Source organism: Balaenoptera physalus, assembly GCF_965194825.1.
Source record: "Balaenoptera physalus genome assembly, chromosome: 10".
Taxonomy (NCBI): domain Eukaryota; kingdom Metazoa; phylum Chordata; class Mammalia; order Artiodactyla; family Balaenopteridae; genus Balaenoptera; species Balaenoptera physalus.
In genome coordinates, this window is record NC_138889.1 from 15,926,586 (window position 1) to 15,946,364 (window position 19,779).

The 19,779-nt window shown below is 50.0% G+C and overlaps 1 protein-coding gene across 1 annotated transcript in view; it reads left to right on the top strand.

The window, feature by feature from the left end:
• DSCAML1 (DS cell adhesion molecule like 1) overlaps positions 1-19,779 on the top strand; it is a 346,512-nt gene that overhangs the window by 260,311 nt on the left and 66,422 nt on the right. The window contains exons 9-11 of the mRNA XM_082410986.1: positions 8,419-8,697; positions 9,127-9,246; positions 10,117-10,293. Of these exons, the coding sequence (XP_082267112.1) occupies positions 8,419-8,697; positions 9,127-9,246; positions 10,117-10,293 (576 nt within the window). The remainder of the gene's footprint in view (positions 1-8,418; positions 8,698-9,126; positions 9,247-10,116; positions 10,294-19,779) is intronic.

Below are 19,779 nucleotides of genomic sequence, written 5' to 3' on the forward strand. Positions count from 1 at the left end.
ACCTAGGGGGCAGGACGGAGAGGTGGCGCCTGCCAGGCCTGGCTAAGGAGAGGTCAGTAAAAGCCAGGCAGCTGGGGTGGAAAGTCACTGGGTCCGTGGTGGCTGTGTTGGGTCAGGGGCTTATGTTCCTTTCTGAAGAGCCAGGGCAGGCTCACGCATATCCCCAAGGGACAACATGAACCCGGAGAGGGGCCAGCCTGTGCCCTAGGGCCCATGGGAAGGAAGAGAAAGCAGGGGGGTCCGGACCTGCGAAAGGGGCCCTGGCACAGGGGGAAGGCCCCAGGGGGCCCCAGACTCCTGAAGCAAGACGGGGTGGAGGCCTTGTGAACAGGAAGAGGGGAGTCTGGGGGAAGGAAAGGTTTGGGGAGACAGATGCTGCCTCTGTTTTGGGCCCCTTCACGCGTGCAGTGAAGATGGGACCTCCAGGGGCAGATGTCAGGAGAACAGCTGGAGAAACGGAAGGTAGCAGCAAAACGTGCAATCAGTGCTTCGCTCCTCTGCTCACTTGTCACCAGGGCTCACTCTCATCGGCACACTGGGGCCGTGTCACATGCCCCCTTGTGCATGCACCACCTGTCACAGTGCCAGACAGTGTGTGTTTCTTGAGCTGAAACTGAGACATTAGTCTGGGTTGGAGTGACTTTCCGGGAAGCCTGGCTCTGAGCCTGAGAACTGGGGGAGGGGCTGTCTCGGGGGCCCATCTCCAGCCTGGGGAGGAGAGAGGAGACCCTAACAGCATCTGCCTCGCTGCCCCCCCCCGACTGCTGCACCTCAGCCAGCCTGAGGGGCATCCTGGCCCCCCTTTCAGCCTAAAAGCTTTGCCCAGCCCAGGGGCCTTGTGCCGGCAGGAACCTCACAGCCCCCAGGCCCCGTCCCCAGCCTGCCTCCGGTTCCCAGCATCTCGGGGCGACCCGCCTGTATCCATTTCTGTCACAAGCCTTGGACAGAGAGTTTACAGTGTAAACATCACATATTAAAACATCTAACCTTTGCTCTACTCCCTTCACCCGCCTGCACCAGCGAGCATTTGGCCGGGTTTGTTGGCTTAAAAAAATAAATAAATAACAGGGCTCCAGCGAGCCTCGGAGTATGCGGAACATCCTGAAAGCTGCATCTGCTCATCAATTATTCAGCCCCATTCAGGGAGCGATCAGTCCTAATGAATTGAATCTGATGCATTCCGTCTCAGCGACTCGCTGGGCCTGTTGTGATTGTGCTGAGCGACAATGTCTCCCAGCCCTGGGAGAGGGAAAGGGGCGCATGTGTGTGTGTGTGTGTGTGTGTGTGTGTGTGTGTGTGTGTGTGTGTGTGTGTGTGTGTGATCTCAGAGGGCAGAGCCCCTGCACAGGGCACATGTGGCTCCCGGCAAACAGCACGAGCTTGGAGTTCAAAAGCAGGGGCATATGTGTGTGTATAGTACACAGGCGTGTGTGCACACATGACCCCTTCCCTACCCGCAGGGTCTGCAAATCCAGCCCCAGAAGGGCTATAGTCACTTATTTTCTTTCCAGCCCGAGAAGCAGCATTTGTATGGGGGCCCTGGGACCCCGTGCCCCTGCCTGTCCGAAAGCTTAAACCCATCATCCCCGCTCTCTCCCAGTCTCCCTCTCCCCACTTCATTAGAATGCACTTTTGCAGAAGAACCCATCAGAGCTGATTATGAGCAAGCTGCTTGATTAGCTGACGTGCTGTTCTCAGAGCTGCTCAAGGAGGAGGGTGGAGGAGGTGCCCCTGGGCGTGGAAAGGGGCCCCGGCTCTGGGGGAGAGGGGGACAGGGCCCTAGGGCAGCGCTCTCCACCCCACTCCTGCTGCCTGGCTGGGACGTGCGTCCCACCCAGAGGATCAGAGCAGAGACCTGGAGTGTAGGAAAGGGCGAGTGGGGGCAGGACAGGGCACTAGAAGCTTGAGATTTGTTGGAATTCCTACCCCCCATCTCTCTGTGAGGCCAAGAGCCCGCAGGCAGGGCGGGGCATAAACCCACGCTGCTCCATAAGCTGGAAAAACCACTGCTGACTCCACTCCTTCTGGGACTGCTTGTCTTCTGATGAATTTTTCAAACACTGAGCTGAGGAGAGCAGAACACACCAGACACACATGCACATGCATGCACACACATGTGCAGAGACCTGTGTACATGAGTACACACGCGTGGACGTACTGTATGCATTGTATGCATGTGCGTGCAACAAATAGACACGTTAGCCTGTCCACACTTGCACACATACACACATGCAGTTGCATATACACAAATGTTCCCTCTGTCTGTATCCTCCTGTGAAGCAACATTGCTGAGCCACGAAAGGTGGCTGCAGGTGCTACCATAGAAAATGTCACCTCAGTGAGCCTGTTGTGATCCAGCAAGGCAGGAGGGCCGAGGGGAGAGCGGGTGAGGATGCTTCGAGGGCTGCCTGGGCTTGGGTGCATGTGGCACTGACTGGCAGGGGAGAGCCAGGCTGTGGGGAAGGCGAGTGCTTGTCTCTGGGCACCCAGAGAGATCCTTGGCAGGATGCCAAGAGGAGGGCCCAGAGATCCAAGCTAGATTTGGTGTCTTTAGGGCCCTCTGTAGCTGAAAAACAATGTAGCATAAAAGCATCTCTGGGCACGCAGGCCGAATGTTTAATTAACTAAGAAGGCAGGGCTGCAAGTGGGGCTTCTTGGCTTTGGCTCAGTGAGGGAACATCTCCACCCGCGCATCTGAGCCTCCGGAGCCAAAACAAGGGCATGAGGTGCTTTCTGCCCATGCTCAGTAAGGCCAGGACCCAGAGGTAGTGCCAACACACACAGACACACAGACACACACACACACACGCACGCACGCACGCACCCTCACTCCCAAGTGCCTGTACTCCTCATCCACACTCTTTCTTCCCTTGCTGCTCAGCAAGTCCCTGCCGTGTGCTTGGAGCCTTCGGGGAGGCCCCCTTCCACCCCAGAGAATGTGTTGGGGGTTTCTATGATCAGGGGGCTTAAGAGAGAGCCAACCCCCTGGCCAAATGCCTGCCATTGGCACAGGTGGAGTTTTGGAAGGAACACACCAGAATCCAGAGGAAGGGGGCACAACAGGTTCCGCAGGGGCAGATTGCCAAATGTACTGGGGGGGAGGGAGTGCCAAGGATGCTGCTGCCAACAGCCCTTTTCCTCGGCAGAGGGAGCCGGGAGCACAGGAGCACGCACCCTCCTTACGGGACAGACAGCGATCACGGTGCCGGCGGTGTCCACGATGAGGAGGAGGAGGAGGATGGAGCAGTGTCTATTTATTCATTCAGTGACGTTAACCATGCACCCCCTATATCCCAGGCGCTCTTCTATGAACACAGCTGTGCTCAAGACAGACAAAAATTCCTGCCCTTGGGGAGCTTACATTCTATTAGGGAAATGGTTAATAACGTGAAATCCGTGAAAGATGTCTCATGTCAAATAGGGAGTGGGAATCAGAGTGCCAAGGGGCAGGAAGAGTGGTTTGCAATTTCAATCAAGGGGCTGTTGGAGCTTTGTGATATGCAGCCGGACGTTTCCCCTTTCTTTTTTTTTAAAACTTATTTATTTATTTTTGGCTGTGTTGGGTCTTCGTTTCTGTGCGAGGGCTTTCTCTAGTTGTGGCAAGCGGGGGCCACCCTTCATCGCGGTGCGCGGGCCTCTCACTATCGCGGCCTCTCTTGTTGTGGAGCACAGGCTCCAGACGCGCAGGCTCAGTAGTTGTGGCTCACGGGCCCAGTTGCTCTGTGGCATGTGGGATCTTCCCAGACCAGGGCTCGAACCCATGTCCCCTGCATTAGCAGGCAGATTCTCAACCACTGCGCCACCAGGGAAGCCCTGCAATTTTAAATAGGGTGGTCAGGGAAGGCCTGCCTGAGAAGAGGGGGTTGCATTAAAAAAACTGAAGTGAGTTATGAATATTCCTATAATATTAGACTTGTTACAACTGGAAAATCAGCGTCAGGCTTTAGAGATTACTTCATCCAACTCCCCCATTTTGCAGATGAGAAAACTGAGGCTCGGGGGCAGAGACAGGGTGGTGGTGACGAGGCAGCTGGCCCACGTCACTCTTGGATTACAGAGTCTTTCCCCATCTCCGTGCTGCACAAGCAGAGAAGCTCCACCTTCACACAGTGCCCATTCTCTGCTAAATGATGCAATAAATAAAAAGGTTTGGTCCCGAAGAGAGATCATGAGAGACACCATAAAGTGTTTATGGGCTGGGCTGGTGGTCAGCATGCCCTCCTCTGTGCAACACCCCCAAACAAGTGGCCGAAACAGCTTTATGGTGGCCAGGGACCACAGGGACTGCCATGACCGCTGTGTCTTTTCAGCCACGTCAGCCTCTGACCTCTCGCCATCACAGCATCTTGCTCTGACCCTGCTTCCCTCACAGCTGACTGAGTTGCCCTCTCACCAAAGATGACTGTGGCCAGAGCAGGGCTTCCAGAGATAAATCCCTTGGTTATGCGGCATCCACGCCCCTTACATGCAGGTCATGTGCTGGGGAAATGCTAGGAGTCATGGGCAGGAAGAGAGTCCTTGTGGACTATCAACCCTGAAGAGGTCCCTTGTCATCACCGCCATGGAGATGATCCGAGCCTCAGCTTCTTCTTTCACAGAAGTGGAAATGGACATACACACACACTCAACAAGCCCGTGTCCACCTCTGAGCGCAGGGGAGACACCACAGACTCACAGTTCGGAAAGCAGTCCCATGTCCACATCACGGGGCGCCCCACCCTGCTTCTCAGAGCCTCCCACTCGCAGCCTCCTGCTGGTATTCAGCGAGCCCGTGAAGGAGCCGGGATCCCTAGGCTTTCTTCTCCCTCCAGGCGGTCCTCATGTGCTGGAGTTATAGGGTTGTCGGAATGCCAGCCTGGGGCCGAGGAACTCTGTGAGCAGCTCTGGCCTCTATCACTCCCATCAAGCAGTTTCTAAGGGGACACTTACCGCCCCCCACAGAACCACACCTGCCCCATCAACCGGCAGCAGGGCAGAGTGGGGCGGGAAGTAAAGACCCTTACTCCTTGGACTCCTGGGGGTGATCTGGCCATCTACTTCCAGCAGGGCAGCAGTGCACTAGAGAGCTCTGGCTGGCCCGGGTGAATGCCTAACCCCCCCAGGATGGAGGTTGGCTGCTCTCTCCTTCCCTGGCCGTTCGAATTGCCATCAGTGTTATTCCTGAAGACCGGAAGGGAGTGACAGCCCCTGGTTGGCCTCTGCCTCTTGCCTCAGCCTTTTCCCACGCTCTCACTCCATATATTTTGTAAAGCATGTGCATCCTTTAACCCTCAGTCCAAATGCCACCTCCTCCATGCAGCTGCGTTCACCCAACCAGATGATACCTCTTCTCGTCTCTGAGTTCAGTATCTGTGTATTCAGGTGGTGCTTGTCCAATAACCACTGAGGGAAATGTCTTAACTTCCTGAGCAAATGCTATGCTTCCTGAGGTTCTATCCATATTTTAAGCATGCATCTACTTTCCCCAGCCCACCCGGAGCATAATGCCTTCACAGAGCAGGCATTTCATAAATATTAGATGAATTAGTTAATTAATGAATTAACCTGCCTTAGTAACTTATTCCATTATCTAAATCCCTTCTTACTGAGAGAGACAATCTTTCCCTTGCCTGAGCTAAATCTCCCTGCCTAGTTTCAGTCTCCACTTGCTCTGTCCTCAACGGAAATGGAGCGCTTGGCCATCCATCCCTGGGGCAAGGCCCTCTCCTCTCTAGGCAGAGCCCCCCAGCTCCTTGCTTGACCCACACATTCCCCTCTGCAGGCACTCATGACTGCCACGACTCTCCCCATGTCCCTAGGACTCTTAAAGGAGCCAGCTCTGGTGCTAGCAAGGGCCTGAACCTCAGGAAGAACCAAGGGAGAAGCTCCCAGCTCCAAAATTCTGTAGCATAAATACAGCATCTTGAGGAAGAGGGTAGAGCTCCCTCTTTTTCTGGATGAACCCCCATCCTGTGCTCTCCCCACCCCTTGCCCACCTCATAGGTAAACTTCTAAGGTCAACCCAGGAAATGATATCCAGACATATATTTATTCATTTACTCCCCTGACAAGCATTTATTGGGCTCCTACAGTTTGCCAGGTAAATAAGTCCTAGTTACTGCCCTGCAGGAACTCCCAGACACCCAGGGAAGGTGGTAATGCAAACAGATACCCCACCGGCATGTGATGAGTGCCATGATCAAGGTGTGAACCAGGTGTTGCAGGGCTGTGCAGGAGGAGGGCAGGCTTCACAGAGGAGGTGGTACTGGAGCGGGGTCTGAAAGGACGGAGAGGAGTTTCCCATGAGGCCTGCTGGGCTCTAGATTTGGGTCTTTGTGGGAAGGAAGACTGGACCAGAACTGGTTCTGCTAAACCTAAGGAGACAAACTGGCTGGCAGATCTGGGTCTCTGCAACAATTCCATCAAAAAGTCCAAGGAGGCCAGAGGACTCAATCTGATCAAAGGACCCCAAAAGGGGCGGTGGGAGCCCAATGAAGAATCTCTGGGAAATCTCAGCAATGAGCATCGGGCCATTACTAGAGTCAGGGTTCCAGAGAGATCTCTCTGGAGATATCCAAGGCCCCACAAACCACTCAGAATACTGGGGGCAAGGCCCCAGCCCAGGGAGTCGCAGCAGCCAGAGTTTGGGGGGTGGGGAGATCCAGACAATGACCAGAGCCCCAGAAAACCTGCACTGAGGACCTGGATTTGGGCCCATGGTGGTTATTTCCACCCAGTGCCCAGCTGTGTTCACCCAGGCCTGGGCTGAATTTCGGAGCTGTGGGTGTTTATGGCAAACCGATGGAGCCCCCATGGCCAGAGTGAAGGGTAAGGTGGAAGGTGACATTGAGAAGGTCAGTTAAGGCCCCTGCTCGCATCCCATAGGGCATGGGGGCAACAGCCCTTCTAAATGTCACTTCCTCTGGACCTAGAACTCTTGACCAGGAGCTTCCCCAGAGATCCAAAGGGCTGCCAAGGGTTTTGCCCTGTCCACACCTGGCCACTTCACAGGGGCCGCTTCCTACGGAGCCCTGAAAATCCTTGGGGTGCCTTGGGCACGCATATGATGTCACCTATCCTTTTCCCCCTCGGGGTTCACCCCCTGCTGTGTCCACTCTGGGTGGGGGAGAGTAGCAAGCTTCCAAGGAGGGGTGGGGCTGGTGCCTGGGAGAAGGCCAGAGGACTGTGGACAGCCTTGTACTTTAATTGTTTGACTGCAGAAAGGATACCTCATCTACTGGGTGCTGATCTTTGTTCAGCTAATTGTCTCCTTCTCCCTCTTCTCCCCCCACTTGCTGGGGACGTCACTGTGGCCTAACTGAGTGATCATAAAGATAGTGGCTGTTGCTCTAGCCAGAGCTGAGAAAGGAGGATCCCTCCTGCAGAGGCTCAGGCTCCAGACAGGCCCCCCCCAGGGGCTGAGATGTGGGCAGTAGGAGAGGGGGAGGGCCGAATCTCTGGGGGGTGGGGGCTATGTGGATGACGTTTAGCTGGGTGAGCCTAACCAACTGGTTATCTCGCAGACGACAGGGCTCCCTCTCTGCTCTTTCCTGCCACCCAAGGGGAGCTCGTTTATGAGACAAAGGGGTCTCTGGTCTGGGCATGTTTGGGGCTTTCTCAACAAGGCAACCAGGTAGCATAAGAAAGAGAGCTTGGACTTGGAGAGCAGACAGATCAGGTTTCAAATCCCACAGTCCCCTCTTATGAGCTGGGTGATCTAAGGCAAATGAATTCTCTGCTCTGAACCTCAGTTTTCTCATCTGTATAGTGGGGACAGTTAAGCCCATATCACATTATTGGTGGGAGGTGTGTATGAAGGAGCTGAAAACAACCAGTGATGGGAGCTTCCTCTCGCCCGAACTAATGCATGAAGACAATGGGGTGGGTGATGAGACCTCTACAGGAGGAGACCAGGCTACAGCAGCCTGGCTTTAGATGAGCAGCTGTGGGGTGCACACGAAGGACAGCCTCAGCATCTGAGGCACGTCATCTCTACCCATCCCAGGCCCGCAGGCCTCTGGGAGACTCAGCTCTGGGATGAGACAGTGAGCACAGGGGCACCGAGGAATGGCAGGGAAGTCAGGTTAAAAGCTGGGCAGTGTGTCAGCAAGCAGACAGGAGTCAAGAAGCACATGAGTCGTCACCATGCAAGTTCCAGGACAAATCTGAAGGTCATGATGAGTTCAGGCCGGCCCAGGCCCTGAACAGAGACAGCAGATCCAGGCCTGGGTGGGCAGAGGGACGGGAGCCAGGGGACAATGACGGGGCACCCCAGGAGATTCTGCATATACGGGAAAAGAGGCACCAGTGCCCAGGGAACTCTGTTCACAGCCCACCGCAGGGCTCGGAGGAGCCCGAAGGCCAGGCAGGGATGGGCATGCCGCTGGCCAGGCTGGGGAGAGTGGGGGCCTGACAGCAGCGCTCCCCTTGCCTTCCCAGTGCCCCCTCTCATCCAGCCCTTCGAGTTCCCGCCTGCCTCTATTGGCCAGCTGCTCTACATCCCCTGCGTGGTGTCCTCGGGGGACATGCCCATCCGCATCACCTGGAGGAAAGATGGACAGGTGATCATCTCAGGCTCGGGCGTGACCATCGAGAGCAAGGAATTCATGAGCTCCCTGCAGATCTCCAGCGTCTCCCTCAAGCACAATGGCAACTACACGTGCATCGCCAGCAACACAGCGGCCACCGTGAGCAGGGAGCGCCAGCTCATCGTGCGCGGTGAGTGAGACGGGCCAGCGAGGTTGCGGGGAGGAAGGGTCCAGCTCTGTGTGCTGCTAAAAGCGCTCTCTAGATTTCAAGTTTGAATCACGGGCTCAGAGGAAGTTGACTCTGGCAGGGGCCTTAAAGATCAAGAGGTTCAAACCTCTTACTCTCCAGGCCAGGACACTGAGGCCATGAGAGGAGAAGACCCTGGCTCAGTTGGTCACTGGTGAAGTCAGAATTGGCACTCAGAATTCCCAGCTCCCAACCCAGTACGACTGGCAGAAGCTCTCAACATCTTGGGTTTCAGATGTTCAGAGGTGCCTGCTCCCAACTTTATAATGGTCCAGGCCGGGCCAGTGTTGAATGGAAGGTGCCCAAAGCCCCCAGAAAACCTATCAGAGACCGAGATTATCTGTTCCTCCCACACCTTCCCTCTTTCTGCAGTGCCCCCTCGATTCGTGGTGCAGCCCAACAACCAGGATGGCATCTATGGCAAGGCTGGTGTGCTCAACTGCTCGGTGGACGGCTACCCCCCACCCAAGGTCATGTGGAAGCATGCCAAGGGTAAGCCCCTGGCCAGCCAGCATCTCTGAGCATGGCCAGGGATGGGATGGGGAGGATACTAATGCGACTTGGGCCTGGTCTCTACACATGACTCCTAGCCCTGGGTTCTGAACTTTAAGGGGACCCCAGGCTATACCTGAACTGGAAGTCATCCTCAGCCACCCCCAAGGGTCTATGGACCAGGAACAGCTGTCATGCTAATTCCAGATTTCCTCTTGTCCCCATAGATTGACCTCTCCCCTCCCGCCTCCAACCCTACAACTCAGTATTCTCCCTACCCCACCCTAGGGTCCCAGAGTCTCATTGACCCCTGCTTCTCACCAGTCAAACCTATTCTGGGATCTTCCTTCTTGGAACCCAACTTCATCCCAAGGATGCATTTGGTTTCTGACTAAGCCCTGCGCCAACCTCTTATCCTTACTGTGTCCATGGCTGACTCTGGGGCAATGGGAGGAAGCATCCAAAGCCCCCCTTGGAGGATGGCTGGCTTCTTTCGAAGGCCTGACTGCCTACAACCAGGCAACTGCCATTTGAGGGCTCAATCTTCCCTTTGCCTATTGCCAAGTGGCCCAAAGATAACTCCTTCTTCCCCTCCAAGGAATTCAGCCCAAAGGAAGCTCAGTGCCAAGGTGGGCATTGAGCTGAGGCCCCCCAACTCCATCTCCATACCTCAGATCTGAGGCAGGGTCAGACTTCTGTGAGGGTCTTTCCTGTTTCCCAGGAAGCAAGAACTATGTGAGCTCCCAGCACTTTGGGGATGCTACAGAATGGCCCTAGATCAGCAAGAGAAAGGTATCAGGGCCACTCCTTGAGGCACTCCGACCCTCCCCGGCCTAGACACCAGACCTCCTAACTGCCGCCTCATTTCAGGGAGCGGGAACCCCCAGCAATACCACCCAGTACCCCTCACCGGCCGCATCCAGATCCTGCCCAACAGCTCGCTACTGATCCGCCACGTCCTGGAAGAGGACATCGGCTACTACCTCTGCCAGGCCAGCAACGGCGTGGGCACCGACATCAGCAAGTCCATGTTCCTCACTGTTAAGAGTGAGTCTTGCCCCCGTGCAACCCTCCGAACACCCCCTGATCATAGAGCAAGGCCCATCTCTGCACTCACCCTGCCTCCCCATTTGGTTTCCATTGCTCCTTCTGTGAAGGGAAGGCAGGAAGGCTTCCTAGACAGAGGTGGGCTTGGGAACCTCTGAAGGGGGATTCAAAAGCACTCTCATCTAAAACAATGGCCTCACTCTAAACGGCCCCAGCTCACTCCACTTCAGTCGTGATAAGCTAATGATGTGCGGTACCACAGTATCGTACGACAGCCCATTTATTTTGCTCTGTAGGTTGGCAATTCCATCTGAATAGTCATATCAAGCAATTTATTTCTTTTATTTAATGTACACCTGCTAGTGTATAACCTGTTTTTTTTAATGAATGGGTTTTTAAAAAATTATTAATTAATTAATTTATTTATTTATGGCTGTGTTGGGTCTTCGTTTCTGTGCGAGGGCTTTCTCTAGTTGTGGCAAGTGGGGGCCACTCTTCGTCGCGGTGTGCGGGCCTCTCACTATCGCGGCCTCTCTTGTTGCGGAGCACAGGCTCCAGACGCGCAGGCTCAGTAGTTGTGACTCATGGACCTAGTTGCTCCGCGGCATGTGGGATCTTCCTAGACCAGGGCTCGAACCCGTGTCTCCTACATTGGCAGGCAGACTCTCAACCACTGTGCCACCAGGGAAGCCCTAACCTGTTTGTGGCTTAGCAAGGAGGAGACCACGTATGCAATGTAGGAGATAGGCCTATGGGCAGAAATCCTGGGTTCCAATTCCAGATCCGCCTGATGAGCTTCCTGGCTTTGGGCAAGTGACTTCACGTTTCTAGGTTCCTTTCCTCACCTGTGCTAGAGGTTCATTCCCAGCCCACTCAGCTCCAAAATCATCGTAAATAACACAGGAACTGATCATGGAAAGGGGAAGAAGCTTCGGAAAAGCCAAAAGAGCAATAAAACTCACTCTAGCTCAGTACCATATCTCTGGCTTCTAAATCCCCAGACCTAGAGCCAGAATCAATGGCGTTGAACTCTAGAATATCCCTGAGTTCTGTTAAGTCACACACAGACATTCCTACTGGACAAGCCTATCCCTTTACGCTGTTAGGGGTCTGTATAAGTGAGCCCCCAGGAATCATGTCAGGACAGTGTCTGGCCCTTTGTCATGAAACAGACCATGGGCCACGGAGAACAGCAGTAAGAGCCTGAGTTTTAGCATCTGACCAAGCCAACGGTGAATCTGGGCGCCGTGTGGTAATTACAGTGACCTCTACGGGTTTCCTTGGCCTCTGTATCTCATTTTCCTGATGTACAAAAGGAGGGTCAAGAGAGCGCCTTACGTGTTATGTTTTGTATCAAGAGTAAGTCAGATGACATGGATAATGCAACCAGTATGGTAACTGGCACCCAGTAGGCCGTCAGAGATTTAGCCACCAGTTTTGTTTTTAACGGGAGACACTCCAAGGTACGTGTAGGAAAGGCAGCTGAGAGCAGCGCCCAGTGTGCGGTCTGCCCAGCATCTCCCTGGAGTCCCCGCCTTTAAGAATCATAGCTTCTTTATCGCTTGCCAAACCCTCACTCACTCAGCACAAGACGGGGAAGCCCCAGCAATCGATCGATGCTCGGGAAGCTCCAGGCACCGGAATCCCCGCCCTGGGGAGCTCTTCCCTCACACTATCAAAAAGCACTTTGTCCTTAATAAAACCAGGCAATCAATCTACATCCCTCAGCCGGGGAGAACTTTGCTAATTCTGCCTGCGTGAGGCAAGAGGAACAGTAGGCACCTCGTGGGACTATCGCTGTCCTTGGTATTTGATCCTTATCTCCCCACCGTCAGCAGGAGAAAAGAGCCCAAACTCTCAGGCTTTTTTTTTTTTTTTTTTTTGGTCTTTGCCCTTTTTCTCTAAGTTAGGGGATTCTACTGGGCAAGCGTGGCGGTGCCTTTGTGGCCTGTGGCTTCTCTGTGGCGATGAGGTGGATGTGGGTGAAGGGAGACGCAGGGGTCAGGAGGCGGGCTGTGTGCAAGATGACCCAGTTCACGTCAGCCTGTCGCTGATGTCCTGGGGCGTCCTGGGCAATTCGCTTCTCCCCTCTGGACCTGCATTTTTCGGTGCCATCCTCACTTCACGACCCAGGCAGCAGCTACGAGCACACATCTCGTAAATCCAGGGCAGCCTCGTGAACACGTGCAGCACTAGGTCGCACACTCAGCCACTACGCCCGCAGTAGCGTCCGCCTCTGGCCCCTCTTCCCAAGGGATGATGGGAGCTCCGTACTACTTGTCCTCACTTGTGAGCAGCATCTGGACCTTGTTCCTTCCGTCTTCCCCCTTGTCCTCATTCCAGCCACCTTGTCACTTTGCTCTGCTTCCTTCCATAGTGAGGCACAGGCGCACACCTTCCCTTCATCTGCTCCGTCTCCGGCTCATATTCTCCCACTCGCCGCGCCTCCCTCATCGGCTGCCTGTGACACAGTCTCTCCAAGCTGCTCACGCAGCATCCCCCCTCACACGGCCCTCCCCCACAGGTTGCTTTCCAGCTGTGCCCCCTCCCACACTCTCTGCACACTCGGGGTCTCCAAACCCTCACCCACGTGTGCCCCCTCGGATGACCCTTTCCTTGCACAACTTTCTCTGTCACAAACGCCTCCTTCCATTCCAGCCCCGCTCTCCCCAGTGACCTGCCAGCCATGCTAGAGGCCCCTGTGCCGCCCCAAATGCCAGCAGGAGAGGAGGAGGAATTTGAGGCCTGAGGGCAGTCGGTGCAGAGCGCTGAGCACAGCTGGGGCCTCTGCCTGGGGTTGGAGAGTCTGACTGCTTTTCAGTACCAGCCTGAATCATTCCACCCAGCATCTGGCTGCCAGAAGGGGCTCCTGTGACAATGGGACAGTTTGGTGATGGGGGGGTGGTCCTGACCTTCTTTGGGAACTTCCATCCTGCTTCTTGCTGCTTTTCTGCGGGCACACTGCTTCAGGTAACCCACCCTCAGCTCCTCCCCTTGGACATCCTTCCCCCGCCAGCTCTGCCCTTTTCCTTCTTCATTCTCCCTCTACCTCTCCCACCTCCCCCAGGTAGGCGCAGGTAGATAGGGAAGAACCCACAGGACCTGGGCCCATGGGCCACAGATGGGCTTGCCAGGGCTAAGCCCTTCCTAGTCATCCTTCAGTCCGTCTCAGACGGCCCACACCGCCAGCACTCCCCCCCCCCCCGACCGCCACCCGCAAGGCCAGCTACAGAAAGACCTGCCATTTACAAAGCCAATTGCACGGCTGTCCTTGATGCCCATAACACGCTCAGGAAAACGTTGACCCTATACGGCTCCACCTTGTCAGACCTCACACTTGTGTGACCTCTCAGAAGGCAAACTGACCTTAATCCCCGCTTTAGCCAAGTAGAAGTAAGAGAGTAAATATATCAAAGGGATAGACATCATAAAAAGCGTTCAAGTGTCAAATTGGACGTTTGTGGTTGCCCTCTGTTGGGAACCATTGACCCTGACAGTTTCCAGTGATAACTCAACAGACGCTCACTGGGCACTCACTAAATAGTCCATAAAACTCTGTGGATTAGAGCACAGACTTTAGAACCAGAGAGACCTGGGTTCAAATCCCAGCTCTGCCACTTGATAGCTGTGGGATCTTGGACAGCAATCTCTGTAAGCCCCAATTTCCTCCTCTGTAAGTTTGGAAATATAATGCTATTTACTCATCGGTAAGATCCAAGTGAGACACGCACTTCCAGCAATTAACACAGTACCTGGCACCAAATACACATTCAATAATCATGAGCAATCATTAGTTTTAGGTGCTGAAAATCTAGTGCTGGATAAAATGGAGTTGCTATTCTCAGGGACTTTAGGATCTTGAAGAGGAGATAGACATATACCCAAAATAACTATAATACACAAAGTGATGAGTGCCTTAAAAAGCCACAAACAATGTGACACAGAGAGAATCAGGGATGGAGTAATCAGTTTTAATTTGCAGGGCCAACAAGGGAAAGCCAAGAAAAGCTCCACAAAAGCAACAGTCACTAAGTAGGACTTGAAGGATGAGAAGGATTCTGAGAAGAGCCAACAGAAGCAAAGGTCATTCCATTCCAGCATGAGGACAAAGAATAGCAAGAGCATGGAGGCCGGCAAGGCCATGCGTGTCATCAGATGAAGGGGGAACTTAGGGTGTCTGGTGGAGAATGAAGGGAGCATGGGCAGGGAGAATACATGTGAGGTGCTTATGGGTTTTGGAAGCGAAATGTTTTCTTTTTATGCAGTGTTGACTCTCGATATCAGGCACCAAACCAGAGTTCCGGGAGCTCAGGGGTCTGATGGCGGTTGGGATTCCAGAGGTGGTTCTTAGAGAATTGCTTTCCTCGAGGCCCCAGATTTCTAAGAGTTCGTTAAAGGGAGCAAAAGGCTTTCCTAGCCCCTGGACACCCGTGTTGGCAACCATTCCGTCCCAATCGGTCCCCACTCCTCCCTGACCCTGAGAGCGTGGGTGGTGCTGAGGCCGTGAGTGCCTGAGCACACAGCCCAGCCTACGACTGTCACAGCACAGCGCTCAGCACTTGACAATTTACAAAGCCCATACCTTGCCTGTGAGGTTGGTGGGCAATAGCTCCTTCTCAGGGAAGGGAAGGTGCTGGATCAAGGTCATTGGGTGATACCGTCCCAGCTGAGACAGGAGCTTGCCTCTGTGGACTCACGGTTTGGTAGAGAGAGCACAGAGCAAGAGACAGAAGACTGGTTGCTGGTCCCGACTCTGACTCACTGGCTCTGTATCTGTGAGCCATTCCTTCCCTTCTGTGGGCCTCGGTTTCCCCATCTGTACAATAAGAGGCCTGGACTAGAATCTAGTCATAGCTGAACCCAAGGTCCCTGCCAGCTCAGACAATCTATGATTCTAGCTGTGTGCATGGTCCTTTCAGGACACCAGACCGCCTCCCAGAACTTGGTTGAAAAATAAATGTAATTAACAGAAGAAAATACTACATCCACAGAGCTACCTTTTATCTCCCTGTTACAAAGTAAAATTTAAAAAAAAGATAATGACCAAAAGGAGAAAGAGGCAATCCGTCCTCCAATTGACACGTGGGGGAAAAAATAAAGCATCTTCAAAGAGAATGCTTCACAGAGAGGCAGGTACAAAGAAAGGCTGCTTAGTCCAGGTTGCAAGGGGCTGGCTGTGTTTTTTTTGTTTTTTGTGTTTCTTGAGGTTTTTTTTTTTCTTGGATATTTGAATTTTATTTATTGTTTTGTACAGAAGGTTCTTATTAGTTATCTATTTTATACATATCAGTGTATACATGTCAATCCCAATCTCCAAATTCATCCCACCACCACCCACCCCACCACTTACCCACTTAGTGTCCATATGTTTGTTCTCTACATCTGTGTCTCTATTTCTGCCCTGCAAACCAGTTCATCTCTACCATTTTTCTAGGTTCCACATATATGCGTTAATATATGATATTTGTTTTTCTTTTTCTGACTTACTTCACTCTGTATGACAGTCTCTAGATCCATCCACGTCTCTACAAATGACCCAATTTCGTTCCTTTTTATGCCTGAGTAATATTCCATTGTATATATGTAACACATCTTCTTTATCCATTTGTCTGTTGATGGGCATTTAGGTTGCTTCCATGACCTGGCTATTGTAAATAGTGCTGCAATGAACATTGCGGTGCATGTGTCTCTTTGAATTATGGTTTTCTCAGGGTATATGCCCAATAGTGGGATTGCTGGGTCATATGGTAATTCTATTTTTAGTTTTTTAAGGAACCTCCATACTGTTCTCCATAGTGGTTGTATCAATTTACGTTCCCACCGACAGTGCAAGAGGGTTCCCTTTTCTCCACACCCTCTCCAGCATTTGTTGTTTGTAGATTTTCTGATGATACCCATTCTAACTTGTGTGAGGTGATACCTCATTGTAGCTTTGATTTTCATTTCTCTAATAATTAGTGATGTTGAGCAGCTTTTCATATGCTTCTTGGCCATCTGTATGTCTTCTTTAGAGAAATGTCTATTTAGGTCCTCTGCCCATTTTTGGATTGGGTTGTTTGTTTTTTTAATATTGAGCTGCATGAGCTGTTTATATATTTTGGAGATTAATCCTTTGTCCGTTGATTAGCTTGCAAATATTTTCTCCCATTCTGAGGGTTGTCTTTTCATCTTGTTTGTAGTTTCCTTTGCTTTGCAAAAGCTTTTAAGTTTCATTAGGTCCCATTTGTTTATTTTTGTTTTTATTTCCATTACTCTAGGAGGTGGATCAAAAAAGATCTTGCTGTGATTTATGTCAAAGAGTGTTCCTCCTACGTTTTCCTCTAAGGGTTTTATGGTGTCCAGTCTTACATCTAGGTCTCTAATCCATTTTGAGTTTATTTTTGTGTATGGTGTTAGGGAGTGTTCTAATTTCATCCCTTTACATGTAGCTGCCCAGTTTTCCCAGCACCACTTATTGAAGAGACTGTCTTTTCTCCATTGTATATCCTTGCCTCCTTTGTCATAGATTAGTTGACCATAGGTGCGTAGGTTTATCTCTGGGCTTTCTATCCTGTTCCATTGATCTATATTTCTGTTTTTGTGCCAGTACCATATTGTCTTGATTACTGTAGCTTTGTAGTATAGTCTGAAGTCAGGGAGTCTGATTCTTCCAGCTCTGTTTTTTTCCCTCAAGACTGCATTGGCTATTCGGGGTCCTTTGTGTCTCCATACAAATTTTAAGATTTTTTGTTCTGGTTCTGTGAAAAATGCCACTGGTAATTTGATAGCGATTGCATTGAATCTGTAGATTGCTTTGGGTAGTATAGTCATTTTCACAATATTGATTCTTCTAATTTAAGAACATGGTATACCTCTCCATCTGTTTTGTCATCTTTGATTTCTTTCATCAGCATCTTATAGTTTTCTGAGTACAGGTCTTTTACCTCCTTAGGTAGGTTTATTCCTAGGTATTTTATTCTTTTTGTTGCCATGGTGAATGGGATTGTTTCCTTAATTTCTCTTTCTGATCTTTCATTGTTAGTGTATAGAAATGCAAGAGATTTCTATGCATTAATTTTGTATCCTGCAACTTTACCAAATTCATTGATGAGATCTACTAGTTTTCTGGTGGCATCTTTAGGATTCTCTATGTATAGTATCATGTCATCTGCAAACAGTGACAGTTTTACTTCTTCTTTTCCAATTTGTATTCCTTTTATTTCTTTTCTTCTCTGATTGCCGTGTCTAGGACTTCCAAAACTATGTTGAATAATAGTCGTGAGAGTGGACATCCTTGTCTTGTTCTTCATCTTAGAGGAAATGCTTTCAGTTTTTCACCATTGAGAATGATGTTTGCTGTGGGTTTGTCCTATATGGCCTTTATTATGTTGAGGTAGCTTCCCTCTATGCCCACTTTCTGGAGAGTGTTTTATCATAAATGGGTGTTGAATTTTGTCAAAAGCTTTTACTGCATCTATTGAGATGATCATATGGTTTTTATTCTTCAATTTTTTAATATGGTGTATCACATTGATTGATTTGCGTATATTGAAGAATCCTTGCATCCCTGGGATAAATCCCACTTGATCATGGTGTATGATCCTTTTAATGTGTTGTTGGATTCTGTTTGCTCGTATTTTGTTGAGGATTTTTGCATCTATATTCATCAGTGATAATAATCTATAATTTTCTTTTTTTGTAGTATCTTTGTCTGGTTTTAGTATCAGGGTGATGGTGGCCTCATAGAATGAGTTTGGGAGTGTTCCTTCCTCTGCAATTTTTTAGAAGAGTTTGAGAAGGATGGGTGTTAGCTCTTCTCTAAATGTTTGACAGAATTCACCTGTGAAGCCATCTGGTCCTGGACTTTTGTTTGTTGGAAGATTTTTAATCATAGTTTCAATTTCATTCCTTGTGATTTGTCTGTTCATATTTTCTGTTTCTTCCTGGTTCAGTCTTGGAAGGTTATACCTTTCTAAGAATTTGTCCATTTCTTCCAGGTTGTCCATTTTATTGGCATAGAGTTGCTTGTAGTAGTCTCTTAGGATGCTTTGTATTTCTGCGGTGTCTGTTGTAACTTCTTCTTCATTTCTAATTTTATTGATTTGAATCCTCTCCCTCTTTTTCTTGATGAGTCTGGCTAATGGTTTATCAATTTTGTTTATCTTCTTAAAGAACCAGCTTTTAGTTTTATTGATCTTTGCTATTGTTTTCTTTGTTTCTATTTCATTTATTTCTGCTCTGATCTTTATGATTTCTTTCCTTCTACTAACTTTGGGTTTTGTTTGTTCTTCTTTCTCTAGTTCCTTTAGGTGTAATCTAACCTTACACAGAAAGATTTATTTGAGATTTTTCTTGTTTCTTGAGGTAGGCTTGTATTGCTATGAACTTCCCTCTTAGAACTGCTTTTTGCTGCATCCCATAGGTTTTGGATCGTCATGTTTTCGTTGTCATTTGTCTCTAGGTATTTTTTGATTTCCTCAGTGATCGCTTGGTTATTTAGTAACGTATTGTTTAGCCTCCATGTGTTTGTGTTTTTTACATTTTTTCCCCTGTAATTGATTTCTAATCTCATAGCGTTGTGGTTGGAAGAGATGCTTGATATGATTTCATTTTTCTTAAATTCACTGAGGCTTGATTTGTGACCCAAGATGTGAGCTATCCTGGAGAATGTTCCATGTGTACTTGAGAAGAAAGTGTAATCTGCTGTTTTTGGATAGAATGTCCTGTAAATAACAATTAAATCTACCTGGTGTATTGTGTCATTTAAAGCTTGTGTTTCCTTATTAATTTTCTGTCTGGATGATCTGTCCATTGGTGTAAGTGAGGTGTTAAAGTCCCCCACTATTATTGTTTTACTGTTGATTTCCTCTTTTATAGCTGTTAGCAGTTGCCTTATGTATTGAGGTGGTCCTATGTTGGGTGCATATATATTTATAATTGTTATATCTTCTTCTTGGATTGATCCCTTGATCATGTAGTGTCCTTCCTTGTCTCGTGTAACATTCTTTATTTTAAAGTCTATTTTATCTGATATGAGTATTGCTACTCCAGCTTTCTTTTGATTTCCATTTGCATGGAATATCTTTTTCCATCCCCTCACTTTCAGTCTGTATATGTCCCTAGGTCTGAAGTGGGTCTCTTGTAGACAGCATATATATGGATCTTGTTTTTGTATCCATTCAGCAAGCCTGTGTCTTTTGGTTGGAGCATTTAATCCATTCACGTTTAAGGTAATTATCTATATTTATGTTCCTATTACCATTTTCTTAATTGTTATGGGTTTGTTTTTATAGATCCTTTTCTTCTCTTGTGTTTCCCACTTAGAGAAGTTCCTTTACCAGTTGTTGTAGAGCTGGTTTGATGGTGCTGAATTCTCTTAGCTTTTGCTTGTCTATAATGCTTTTGATTTCTCCATCAAATCTGAATGAGATCCTTGCCGGGTAGAGTAATCTTGGTTGTAGCTTCTTCCCTTTCGTCGCTTTAAATATATCGTGTCACTTCCTTCTG